The sequence below is a fragment of the Rhinopithecus bieti genome, unplaced genomic scaffold (assembly GCF_001698545.2).
Source record: "Rhinopithecus bieti isolate Rb0 unplaced genomic scaffold, ASM169854v2 scaffold_8350, whole genome shotgun sequence".
NCBI lineage: Eukaryota > Metazoa > Chordata > Mammalia > Primates > Cercopithecidae > Rhinopithecus > Rhinopithecus bieti.
Genome location: NW_016806031.1, coordinates 1,492,649 through 1,505,786, shown reverse-complemented (window position 1 = coordinate 1,505,786; position 13,138 = coordinate 1,492,649). Strand labels below are relative to the sequence as shown.

General features: G+C 37.5%; 1 protein-coding gene across 4 annotated transcripts in view; it reads right to left on the bottom strand.

The window, feature by feature from the left end:
* Positions 1-13,138, bottom strand: part of TNFRSF19 (TNF receptor superfamily member 19) — a 105,461-nt gene that overhangs the window by 69,274 nt on the left and 23,049 nt on the right. For all 4 annotated transcript variants that reach the window (XM_017874492.1, XM_017874494.1, XM_017874493.1 and 1 more), the window contains exon 3: positions 12,194-12,304. In XM_017874492.1, coding sequence (XP_017729981.1) covers positions 12,194-12,304 — 111 coding nt within the window. The remainder of the gene's footprint in view (positions 1-12,193; positions 12,305-13,138) is intronic.

Below are 13,138 nucleotides of genomic sequence, written 5' to 3'. Positions count from 1 at the left end.
ATAGACTGTATTCAGGAATACGATTCCAGCAGCCCCAGCCAGCCCTGACTACACATTTTTATGGTAGAAACCTAACTAACAATGGGAAGGGACGCTCAGACACCTTGGGAAAAAATAGAATTGAATGCCTTCCAAAGAAAATAATAATTAGGAGTAATAAAACCACAGATGTAAAGTTTAACTATACCTGCTTAACCAAAGCACTTCCAAGCTTTAGTTTTAAGGCACAGGTACATGTTTGTAATTGAAAGAACCTCATGACCCAGAGTGCAGAACAGAAAATGTCAGAAGTTTTAAGATACCTTTAATACAGAGAAACAAATAACATAGCAATGTTACAATAAAGGTTATTTGAAAATGCTAATGGCCTATTAAAAAACGTACTTTTTACTCTCAATATAAAAAAACCTTTAGTGTACATATCAGTAGTTTGGTCTAGCTTTTCTTCTTTTCATAATTAACTTTAAAAAGTTTTATGTTTACTCTGCTTTCAAAATTTCAAATACCATAGGTAACCAAAATTCTAAGCCTCAGTCAAAAACGTAAGGGCCCTCAGACTTGTTTAATTACAAATTAAAAGGTAGCCCTCCAAACTACCTATCTATTTATCTATTCATTTATTTGAGACAGGGTCTCACTTTGTCACCCAGACTTGAGTGCAGTGGTGCAATCTCGGCTCACCACAACTCCACCTCCCAGACTCAAGTGATTCTCCTGCCTCAGCCTCCTGAGTAGCTGGGATTACAGGCGCCCACCACCACACCTGGCTAATTTTTGTATTTTTAGTAGAGATGGGGTTTCACCATGTTGGCCAGGCTAGTCTTGAACTCCTGACCTCAGGTAATCCGCCCGCCTCAGCCTCACAAAGTGCTTGGATTACAGGTAAGCAACTGTGCCTGGCCCAAACTATGTATTTAATATCTCAAGTTTTAAAAAAGATTATTTATAAATGTAGTTGTCTGAAAAATTTTTAAAGCTTAGTCTTAGTCAAAAGACTAAATTTTCCCTTGATTTGTAAAGTTTGGAAATGAAAATTAGCCAGTTAAATGCAATTTTAATTTCAGTGATTTATCTGACTTTAATATTCTCATAACTTATTTTTCTTTCCTCTGAAAGACATATACTGTTGCAAAAGGAACAATGAAAAGAAGAAATCACAAATTCATGAATGGACAATTTAAAATATCTAACCTTAAAGTAACTGCTTATAAAAGCTCAAGCTCTCTAAGTGCGGTGGAAAATAAAATATATTTATGTTTTCATTTGTGTATCTGAATCCTTTGCCTCTCTGTTGTATGTTAGAGCACAAGCAAAGTTAAGTTGCTGATTTTATTTATTATGAGCTAAAACTAAGATAAAAGACTTGGCAAAATATATGATTTATAATATATATACAAATTCATTCATTTTTATATTACTAGATTTACGTGTCACTTTTTTCCCAAGAAATATTTGAGATTAACTGATTTGTTCACTCATGTACTGTGTCAGGAGCTGGGTGCTCTGTAGATACAGGGTAGAAAAGCTGAACAACATGGGCTTCCAGGTGGACAGCCCAGGACAGGCATGCGGTAACATGGTATACAACTGTGCACCTGAGTGGGTCCTAGGAATCTCATTTTTCACTGACATTATTACCTTTACCTTTATTGCTCCTCACTCAGTTTGTCCTGGTCCTTTTTCAAAAAAAATTATAAAGACGCAAACAGAAGGTGAACAAATGAAATAAGTACGTAAAGGCAGAATTGTTCTGGTTGCTTCCCTTTGGCTGCTTCCTTCACGGAGCGGGGACGGCTGTTTCAATCCTTATGGAAAACTGCTATCTAGAGAAAAATATTTCTTCTGGACAGCCATGGGAATATGAAATACAGCACCTGTTATCAGTTAGTGTTCTCGGAAGATGGATTATTTCTGTTTATAAACACAATTTTTTAGAGCGGATTTTAGGTTCATAATGAAATTGAGAGGAAGGTAGAGAGATAGCCCTTATATGCCCTACCCTCCCCCGCCACACACGAAGCCTCATTCTTATCAGCACCCTGCACCAGAATGGTACATTTGTTACAGTCTATGAACACATGACTGTCACCTAAGTTCCACAGTTTACATTAGGGTTTATTCTTGGTGTTACATTCTGCGAGTTTGAACAACACAGAACGATATGCATCCACCACTACAGGATCATACAGAGTAGATTCCCTGCCACCACTACAGGATCATACAGAGTAGATTCCCCGCCACCACTACAGGATCACAGAGTAGATTCCCCGCCACCACGACAGGATCACACAGAGTAGATTCCCCGCCACCACGACAGGATCACACAGAGTAGATTCCCCGCCACCACGACAGGATCACACAGAGTAGATTCCCCGCCACCACGACAGGATCATACAGAGTAGATTCTTCCATGCCCACATATTCATCCCTCCCCCACCCTTCCCCCTGGCAACCAGTGATCTTTTTACTGTTTCCATAGTTTTGCCTTTTCTAGAATGTCATAGAGTTGGAATCATACAATCAGCAGACTTTTCCAATTGGCTTATTTCACTTGGTAATGTGCATTTAAGGTCCTCTATGTCTTTTCATGGCTTGATAGCTCATTTCCTTTTAGTGCAGAGTAATATTCCATCGTAGGGATCACAGCTTATTTACCATCACTTACTAAAGTACCTCTGGGTTGCTTCCAAGTCTTCGTAATTATGAACAAACCTGCTATACGCATCTGTGAGCTTATATTTGTATGAGCGTGAAGTGTCCATTCCTTTGATAAAATACTAAGGAGCACAATTGCTGGATCAAATAATAAGAGTATGCTTAGTTTTGTAAGACACTGCCAAATTGTCTTCCAAACGGCTGTACCATTTTGCATTCCCACTAGCAAGGATTGAGAACTCCCGTTGCTTCACATCCTTAACAGCCTTTGGTGTTGTCTGTGTTCTGGATTCTGGATTTCTAATAGGTGTACAGTGGTATCTCGTTGCTTAAATTTGCATTTCTCTGATGACATACTATATGGAGGATCTTTTCATATGCTATTTGTCATCTGTATATCTTCTTTGGTGAGGTGTTCGTTAAGGTCTTTTACCCATTTTTAAATTGGATTTGCTTGTTTTCTTAGTGTTTTTAAGAAATTTTTGTATGTTTTAAAGAATTTTTTGTATGTCCTTTTCCAGATATCTTTTGCAAATATTTTCCACCAGTTTCTGGCTTGTATTTTCATTCTCTCAACAGTGTCTTAAGCAGAGTGGAAATTTTTAATTTTAATTAAGTCTAGCTTATTAATTCTTTCTTTCATAGGTTGTGCCTTTGGTGTCATATAAAAAAGACATCACTAAACCCAAGGTCCTCTAGAGAAAACCTTCTAGGAGTTTTATAGCTTTGCATTTTACAGTTAGGTCTGTGACCTGTTTTGAGTTAGGTCTGTGTCTAGATTCATTTGTTGCATGTGGATGTCAAGTTGTTTTAGATCCATTTGTTGAAAAGTCTATCTTTTCTCCACCGTGTTGTTTGCTCCTTTGTCAAAGACCAGATGACTACACTTAGCTGGGTCTATTCCTGGGCTCTCTATTCTGTTCCATTAATTGATTTGTCTGTTCTTTTGTCAATACCACACTGTCTTGATTACTGTATCTTTACAGTAAGTCTTGATGTGGGTAGTGTCAATCCTCCAACTTTTTCTTCTGAAAAACTGTGTTGATTATTCTGGGGCCCCTACATATAAACTTTATAATCAGTTTGTCAATATCTACAAAATAACTTGCTGGGACTTTGATTGGGATTCCATTGCATCTATAAATCAAGTTGAGAAACACTGACATCTTGACAACATTGAATCTTCCTTCCATAAACATGGAATATCTCTCTATTTATTTAGTTCTTTTATTTCTTTCATCAGTCTCGTAATTTTCCTCATAAAAATCTTGTACATATTTTGTTAGATTTATACCTACGTATTTTATTTGTGGGGGGTGCTAATATAAATTATATTGTGCTTCTAATTTCAAATCCCACTTGTTCATTGCCAGCATATATGAAAGTTACTGACTTCTGTATATTAACCAGGTATCTTGAAATATTACTATACTTGCTTATTCATTCCAGGAGTTTTTCTGTTAATTCTCTTGCATTTTCTACATAGATGATTATGCCATATGTGAACAAGGAGAACTTTATTTCTTCCTTCCAAATCAGTTTGCCTTTTATTCCTTCTCTCTTTTTTTTTTTTTGTCTTAGTACTTGAGTTAGGATTTCTTGCATGATGCTGAAAGGGAACATCCTTGCCTTGTTCCTGATCTTACTGGAAAGCTGCTAGTTTCCATCATTAAGTATGATGTCAACTCTAGAGTTTTGGTTTTGTTGTGGTCGTTGTAGATAAATTATTTACCAAGTAGAGGAAATTCCTTTCCATTTCTAGTTTACTGAGAGGTTTTGTTGTTGTTGTTTTTTAATCACGAATGGGTGTTAGATTTTTCAAATGCTTTTTGTGCACTTACTGCTATATGTGATTTTTTTCTTCTTTAGCCCACTGATGTGACAGATTACATTAACTGAATTTCAAAGGTTGAACCAGCCTTGTGTATGTGGGATATGTCCCATTTTGTCACAGTGTGTGATTTTTTTTTTTTTAATATACAGTGTTGGATTCAATTTGCTAATATTTTGTTGAGAATTTTTGTATCTTTGTTCATGAGAGACCTTGTAAAGTCCTTTGGTTTAGGCATTAGGATGATTTTTGGCCTCACAGAATGAGTTAGGAAGTATTTTCTCTGCTATATTCTGGAAGAAATTATGGAGAATTAGTATAATTTCTTCTTAATTTTTGGTAGAATTCACCAGTAAATTCACTTTAACCTGGTGCTGTTTTGGAAGGTTATCAATTATTGATTCAATTTCTTCAGTCAATATAGGCCTATACAGACTGTGGATTTCTTCTTGTGTGAGCTCTGTCAGAGGGTGTCTTTCAAGGAATTGATTCATTTCATCTAGGTTACCAAATGTGTGGGCGCTGAGTTGTTCACAGCATTTCTAATGTTCCTATAGTGATGTCCATGCTTTCATTTCTGATATTAGTACTTTGTGTCCTCTCCCTTATTTTCTAAGCTGGCCTAGTTAGAGGATCATCAGTTAAATTAGTTTAGAGGATCACCAGTTAGAGGATCATCAGTTAATTAAAGATTATTATAATTTCTTAGAGAATTAGCCCCCTTATTATTATGTAATATCCATCTTTATCCCTGACATCTGTCTTTGCTTTGAAGTCTGCTCTGTCTGAAATTAATATAGCTACTCCTGCTCTTCTGATTACTGTTAGCATGATATACAGTTCTCCATCCACTTACTTTTCACCTATGTGTGTCTTTACATTTGAAGTGGGTTCTTAGAGACCACAGAGTTGGATCTTGTTTTTTGACCTGCTCTGACAGTCTGTTTATAAATTGGTACATTCAGATCACTGACACTGAAAATGATCATTGATGAAGTTGGGCTAATAGTTACCATATATATTACTGTTTTCTATTTCTTGCCCTTCTTATTTGTTCTTATTGTTGTCTTCCACGTTTTCCCTTTTGTAGTTTTAATTGAGCATTTTATGTGGTTTCATTTTATCTCCTTTCTTAGCATATCAGTTATACTTCTTTTTACACTTTTTTAAATGGTTGCCTTAGAGGTTGCACTATACATTTATAACCAATCCAAGCCTCCTTTCAACTAACACTGTACTACTTCATAGGTAGTGTGAATACCTTACAATAACAAAATAATTCTAATTCCTCCTCCTCCCCATCCTTTGTATCATTGCTATAATTAATTTCACTTACGTGTGTGTATGTGTACACACAAGCATACTCAGTCAAATACACTGTTGCTATTAGTTTGAACACACTATCATCTATTACATCAATTAAGAATGGGAAAGTTAAAGTTTTTATTTTACCTTCGCTTAGCACTTCTTTGATGCTCTTTTCTTTATGTAGATCCATGTTTCTGATCTATATTATTTTCCTTCTGTCTAAAGAACTTCTTTTAACATTTCTTACAAGGCAGGTCTACTGGTAACAAATTCCCTCAATTGACTGAGAAAGTCTTTATTTGCCCTTAACTTTTGAAGGAAAATTTCTCAGGGTACAGAATTTTAGGTGGTATTTGCTCAATACTGTAAATGCTTCACTGCGCTCTCCTTTGCCGTGCATGATTTCTGGGGAGAAGTCAGATGTCATTCTTATCTCTGCCCCTCTGTACGTATGGTGTTTTTTCCCTCTAGCTCCTTCCAGGGTTTTTTCTTTGTTTTTCTGCAATTTGCAAATGATATAGTTGGTGTTGTTTTTGGGCATTTATCTTGCTTGGCTTCCTGAGTTTCCTGGATCTGTGGTTTGGTGTCTGGCATTAACTTGGGAAAATTCTAAGTCATTATTGTTTCAAATATTTCTTCTGTTCCTTTCTCTGATTAGCATATCAATATTAGAATATTCATGATTAATGCTATTAGCATATTAATCATAGTTGTTCTTGATTCTCTCTGATAACTCCAAGGTCCCTGTCAAGTCTGGTTCTGATGCTTACTTTGCCTCTTCAAATTGTACTTTCTGCCATTTAGTATGCTTTGTACATTTTTGTTTGTTAAATGTCATACATGATACACTGGGTAGAAGGAGCTGCTATAAACAGGCTTTTAGTAATGTGGAGGTGAGATGTGAAGGAAGGGGCAGCTTTCCATAGCACTGTGCAGGCCTGTGCCTGTGTACTGCAAGCTTCCCCAGGGCCTCTCAGTCGCTTGTCTGTGAACTGCAAAATGGGAGAGAATGGCTGGAGCAGGCTGAATCAGTAGTTCCCTTCCCCAGGTCAGTTAGGCTCTGATAAAACCCCAGCAGGTGAGCCTTGGGTGTATGTGTTTCTCTTGAGGGCAGTCCTTGTTAAGAAAAAGAGCGCTCTAGCATATTTCAAAATGTTCCTTTTCTGCCTCCCCTGTCAGAAAAATAAGGGTTTTTTTGTTTTGTTTGGTTTGGTTTTTGACATTTACTATGAAAATTGGTTTGAGTTCCTGGAGATAAAACTCACAAAAGCATGGGAGGGTGCTCTGTGAGTGGGTCCTCCCAGAGTTTTTAACTCTCAGACTTTTCCAAACCTAGCCTAGGAGCAGTCTGTCAATAACAGTGCAGGTTTCCCACCCTGGTGCTGGCTCCCGGGGAGGCTTCTGCAGCAGTGTATTGTGATTCTCTGTAGCTGTCTGCGACCTCACTTCTCTTGCAGATCTAAAAGCTGCGGACTTTTCAGTTTGTTCAGCTTTTTACTTCCTGTTGGAATAGAGTGGCAACCTCTAAATTCCTCATATATATGAAATCAGAAATGGGAAAATGATTTCTTAATCAACAAAAATATTCAGGCTAATAGGACTTTCATCTTCTGGTCTGATTCTCCAAAAATTACCTTAAGGTTATATTCTGCAGATTCAAAGGATGAAGACAGTCATTTCTTAGAAATTATTTACTCATCTCTCAGAATCTGTGAAGTTTCATTCAGAATTTCACAGAGATTTGGGAAAAAGAAGAATGTCTGAGGAAAAGAAACGTCATCATCTTTAAACCAAAATTAAAATTCTAAGCCCCACACCACCTGAATGGATCCCTCCTCTTGGCCAAGGACATTCCAAAGTTAACCTGAAAAACTAATTCAGGCCAGGATGGAAACGGGGAGCCATCCTCCCTTTTGAAATTACTGATGGAACAGACTCTTTAAGTCTGATAAGAAAACACTTCCAGTCTATTCTCTGAAGTCTGCTATCTGGAAGCTTCATCTGCATGATAACACCTCGGTCTCTAAAACCCCTTGGTATCTAAAACTCTTTCTAGTGACATTCCTTTCTATTGACTCCAGGTCTTTACATAATAACCAATAGCCAGTCAGAAAGTCCTACAATCCACCTATGACCTGGAATCCCCCTTCCCCTACCTGCTCCCACTCCAGTTGTCCTGCCTTTCCAGACTGAACCAATGTTGAGTGATGTCTTAGGTCTCCCTAAACTGTATAAAACCAACCTGTAGCCCTACCATCTTGGGCACACGTTGTCAGGATCTCTCGAGGGCTGCATCATGGGCCACTGGTCACACATTTTTTGGCTCAGAATAAATCTCTTGAAATATTTTACAGAGTTTGACTCTTTTCATTAGCAATCTGTTTCCCTCTTGGGCATGATGGCATTTTAAAATACTTCGTTCACTGATCTTAGATATGTCAACCTGTTAAAAATTAATCTTTTTACACCCAACACAGAAAAATCTATGTCTGAAAGTGCACATTACTGTAATCAACATGGGTTGAAAAACACCTGTTGAGATGCTACTGCTAAGGAGATATCACACAGACTTTGAAGGTCAGTCAGTTTCAATCCAAATGTAAAGCCCAGGATACTAAAAGCCACCGCTCATGTAACACAAAAGCCAGAGAGAAAAGCTATCTAACAGAAGTCACTTATGGAATGCATAATTCTTTGTTTCCTGCTGTTTATGGATCATTGATCAAAAATCTGTGAATGACAAGACTCAACTGTAGACAATGGCAGTCTGTAGGGGAAAAGGACTTCTCTTTTAAAAGTACCTTTAAATAAGAAGAAAAATCTATTGTTCCTTTTCTAACAGAAAGGCTTTGATGTTTTATTTAAAACAAAACAATACATCACTTCTCCACAACTAGTAACATCTTCAAAAGATCAGCAAATAAAGCAAATGGATGTACAGCTCTGAACGTGCGCACAAAAAAAGGCAGGCTTCAGAACATCCAAGACTGTGAAATACATCCTGATATAACACACAGTTTCTTAGCAAATAGTGGTTGAAATGAATGTATTTAAAGTGTTCCTGGGAGTAACATACACTCACTGTGGTGAGATCAGTAATAATATACACACTGTCAAAGGAATGTTCAAAACCCTGGTTTGGAAAATGCCTGCTATCTCAGAGCATCTTTTACTTAAGACACTGGCAGGCTCTATTTCTTGACCAGCAATGCTAACATTCATTTTAAGAAAAAGGAGTCCCAGTAAGTAGTAGCATTCATGATTTCTGTTATCAATGATTTAGGGTGTGTGTGTGTGTGTATATATTTAGAACTTACAGTTATATATATAATATATAATATATATATTTAGAACTTACAGTTATATAAAATATATATAAATATACATAAATGTTATATATATATATATAACTGTAAGTTCTGGGATACACGTGCAGAACGTGCAGGTTTGTTACATAGGTATACATGTGCCATGGTGGTTTGCTGCGCCCATCAATCCATCATCTACATTAGGTATTTCTCCTAATGCTGTCCCTTCCCTTGTCACCCACCCTGCAACAGGGCCTGGTGTGTAATGTTCCCCTCCCTGTGTCCATGTGTTCTCATTGTTTAATGAGAACGGGAATGCTTCCAGCTTTTGCCCATTCACTATGATATTGGCTGTGGGTTTGTCATAAACAGCTCTTACTATTTCCAGATACATTCAATCAATACTTAGTTTATTGAGAGTTTTTAGCATGAAGGGGTGTTGAATTTTATCATAGGCCTTTTCTGCATCTATTGAGATACTCATGTGGTTTTTGTCATTGGTGCTGTTTATGTGATAGATTACATTTATTGTTTTGCGTGTATTGAACCAGTCTTGCATGCTAGGGATGAAGCTGACTTGATTGTGGTGGATAAGCTTTTTGATGCGATGCTGGATTCAGTTTGCCAGTATTTTTATTGAGGATTTTCACACTGATGTTCTCAGGGATATTGCCTGAAATTTTCTTTTTTGTTGTGTCTCTCCAGGTTTTGATAATAGGATGATGCTGACCTTCATAAAATGAGTTAGTGAGGAGTCCCTCCTTTTCTTTTTGAATAGTTTCAGAAGGAAATGGTACCAGCTCCTCTTTGTACCTCTGGTAGAATTTGGCTGTGAATCCGTCTGGTCGTGGGTTTTTGTTGTTGGTGGTGGTGGTAGTAGGCTATTAATTACTGCCTCAATTTCAGAACTTGTTCTTGATCTATTCAGCAATTTGACTTCTTCCTGGTTTAGTCTAAGGAGGGTATATGTGTCCAGGAATTTATCAATTTCGTCTACATTTTCTAGTTTATTTGCATAGAGGTGTTAACAGTATTCTCTGATGGTAGTTTGTATTTCTGTGGGATCAGTGTTGATACCCCCTTTATCATTTTTTTATTGTTTGTATTTGATTCTTTTCTCTTTTCTTATTAGTCCAGCTAGCGATCTATCTAGTTTGTTAATCTTTTCAAAAAACCAGCTCCTGGATTAATTGATTTTTTGAAGGGTTTTTTGTGTCCCTATCTCCTTCAGTTCTGCTCTGATCTTAGTTATTTCTTGTCTTCTGCTAGCTTTTGAATTTGTTTGCTGTTGCCTCTCTAGTTCTTTTCATTGTGATGTTAGGGTGTCCTCTTTAGATCTTTCCCGCTTTCTCCTGTGGGCATGTAGTGCTATACACTTCCTTCTAAACACTGCTTTAGCTGTGTCCCAGAGATTCTGGTACCTTGTGTCTTTGTTCTCATTGGTTTCAAATAACTTATTTATTTCTGCCTTAATTTTGTTATTTACCCAGTAGTCATTCAGGAGCAGGTTGTTCAGTTTCCATGTAGTTGTGCGGCTTTGAGTGAGTTTCTTAATCCTGAGTTCTAATTTGATTGCACTGTGGTCTGAGAGACTGTGTGTTATGATTTCCATTCTTTTTTATTTGCTGAGGAGCGTTTTATTTCCAATTATGTGGTCAGTTTTAGAGTAAGTGCAATGGGGTGCTGAGAAGAATGTATATTCTGTTGGTTAGGGGTGGAGAATTCTGTAGATGTCTGTTAGGTTCAACTGGTCCAGAGCTGGGTTCAAGTCCTAAATATCCTTGTTAATTTTCTCGTTGATCTGTCTAATATTCACAGTGGGGTGTTAAAGTCTCCCACTATTATCGTGTGGGAGTCTAAGTCTCTTTGTGTAGGTCTCTAAGAACCTGCTTTGTAAATCTGGGTGCTCCTGTATTGGGTGCATATATATTTAGGATAGTTAGCCCTTCCCTTCTTGTTGCATTGATCCCTTATACCATTATATAACGCCCTTGTCTTTTTTGATCTTTGCTGGTTTAAAGTCTTTTATCAGAGACTAGGATTGCAAGCCCTGCTTTTTTTTTTTTTGCTTTCCATTTGCTTGGTAAATATTCCTCCATCTCTTTATTTTGAGCCTATGTGTGTCTTTGCACGTGAGATGGATCTCCCGAATACAGCACACCGATGGGTCTTGACTCTTTATCCAATTTGCCAGTCTGTGTCTTTTAACTGGAGTATTTAGCTCATTTATCATTTGTCTCCCTGGCTTCATTCCCCTTTCCAGGGGAGTGAATGGTTCTGTCTTGCTGACATTCCAGATGCCACTAGTGTATGAAAAAAAAACTCCTGCAGGTAGCTCAGGGTCTGCCCAAATGGTCACCCAGTTTTGTGCTTAAAACCAGGGCCCCGGTGGTATAGGCACTTCTCCTGGTCTGTGGGTTGCACAGAACATGGGAAAAGCGTAGTATCTGGGTTGGAGTCCACCGTTCCTCATGGCACAGTCCCTCAAGGCTTCCCTTGGCTAGGGGAAGCAGTTCCTGGATTCCTTGCACTTCCCAGGTGAGGTGACACCCCACCCTGTTTCGGCTCAGCCTCCATGGGCTGCCCCCACTGTTTAACCAGTCCCAATGAGATGAGCTGGGTATCTCAGTTGGAAATGAAGAAATCACCTGCCTTCTGCATTGATCTTGCTGGGAGCTGCAGATCAGAGCTGCTTCTATTCGGCCAGCTTGCTAGCCAGCCCATAAAGCTTTAGTTTTAAATCTTCAATGGAATTTTGGTTGTTATTGATTAATGCAAATAAACCTTTAAAATTGTATTGTTTTAGTGAAATACTACAAATCTTAAATTATATAAAACAATGACATCTGTTGAATTCTGGGTTTGAGAACCTGTTTATCTCAGTAAGACCCATGAATCTAAAGTATTAAAAAGGGAATTGTATGATATTTGGCCAAAGTGACATAATAATCCAATAATTCTGTCATGGTATCCAAAGCTTCATTAATAATTAACTCAAATAATTTAGTTAAGAAGAATGCATTAAAAAAAAGAAGAAGAAGAATGCATTTTACAAACACAGATATACAACTTTGCCATATATCCAATATACCTTAGACAACTCCATGCCTGGCCCGCACTGGCTGCAGGGGACACAATTTCCAGACCGGTCCCTGAATTCTTGTTGTCTGCAGTCTCCTGTTTCACAAGTCACTTTACATGACTGAAAAAAAAAATTTAACAAAATCTTATCTTAAAGTATGTTAAACATATTTTTTTGCAAGAAAGGAACAATATTTTCAATATTAGTCACACAATCACTGAATGTAAACATCAGTTCAGAGTCAATTCAATGTTCACTTTAGGAAGAAAACCCACTTTCTGAATAAGTCAGTGGAACAACTAAATCAATAAGCCAAATTCTTCTCTGTATTCCAGAGAATACTCATTGGTTCTCTAAACAGGGTGTGCCATTTTCTTGGAATTAACTGCTATCCTCCTCAGAAACCCTTCTGGGACCCAAGATACGACACGACTTAGGAGCTGTTCTCTTCTCTAAGAAGATATTTAAAAGCAAAAAACAGTTATGACTTTGTTTGATATATGACCCAAGGTCCTTTTGCTACCAGAAAAAAATCTGAATTAAAAAATTTTTTCATCTGTAAGAAATATAAACATATTCAAGTATAATGAATTAAATAAATTGAATAGATTAGTATAGCCACAAGAACTTTGCAATTATCGTTTAGACTTATCTGCCACGCGGTTTTGATGGGGACGTTTCAACCCTTTTCAACTGAACTACATTTCCTTAGAGGCTGTCTTTCAAATAATAATTTCTAACAATCAGGACACCAGTAAAATTCTTGGTGACGATGATAAAGATGGCAGTAGTGGCCCAACTCTCGGGACTCCTCAACGTAGAAATACCATTGAAATCTGAGCTTATGCCTTTACCGATTACCAGTGAGCCACTGCCTAGGACCTAACAGTATACTTTGGTTCACAGCACAGGACTTAGAGGGAACATTTATACTTAGGCAAAAACAAAGGTTAT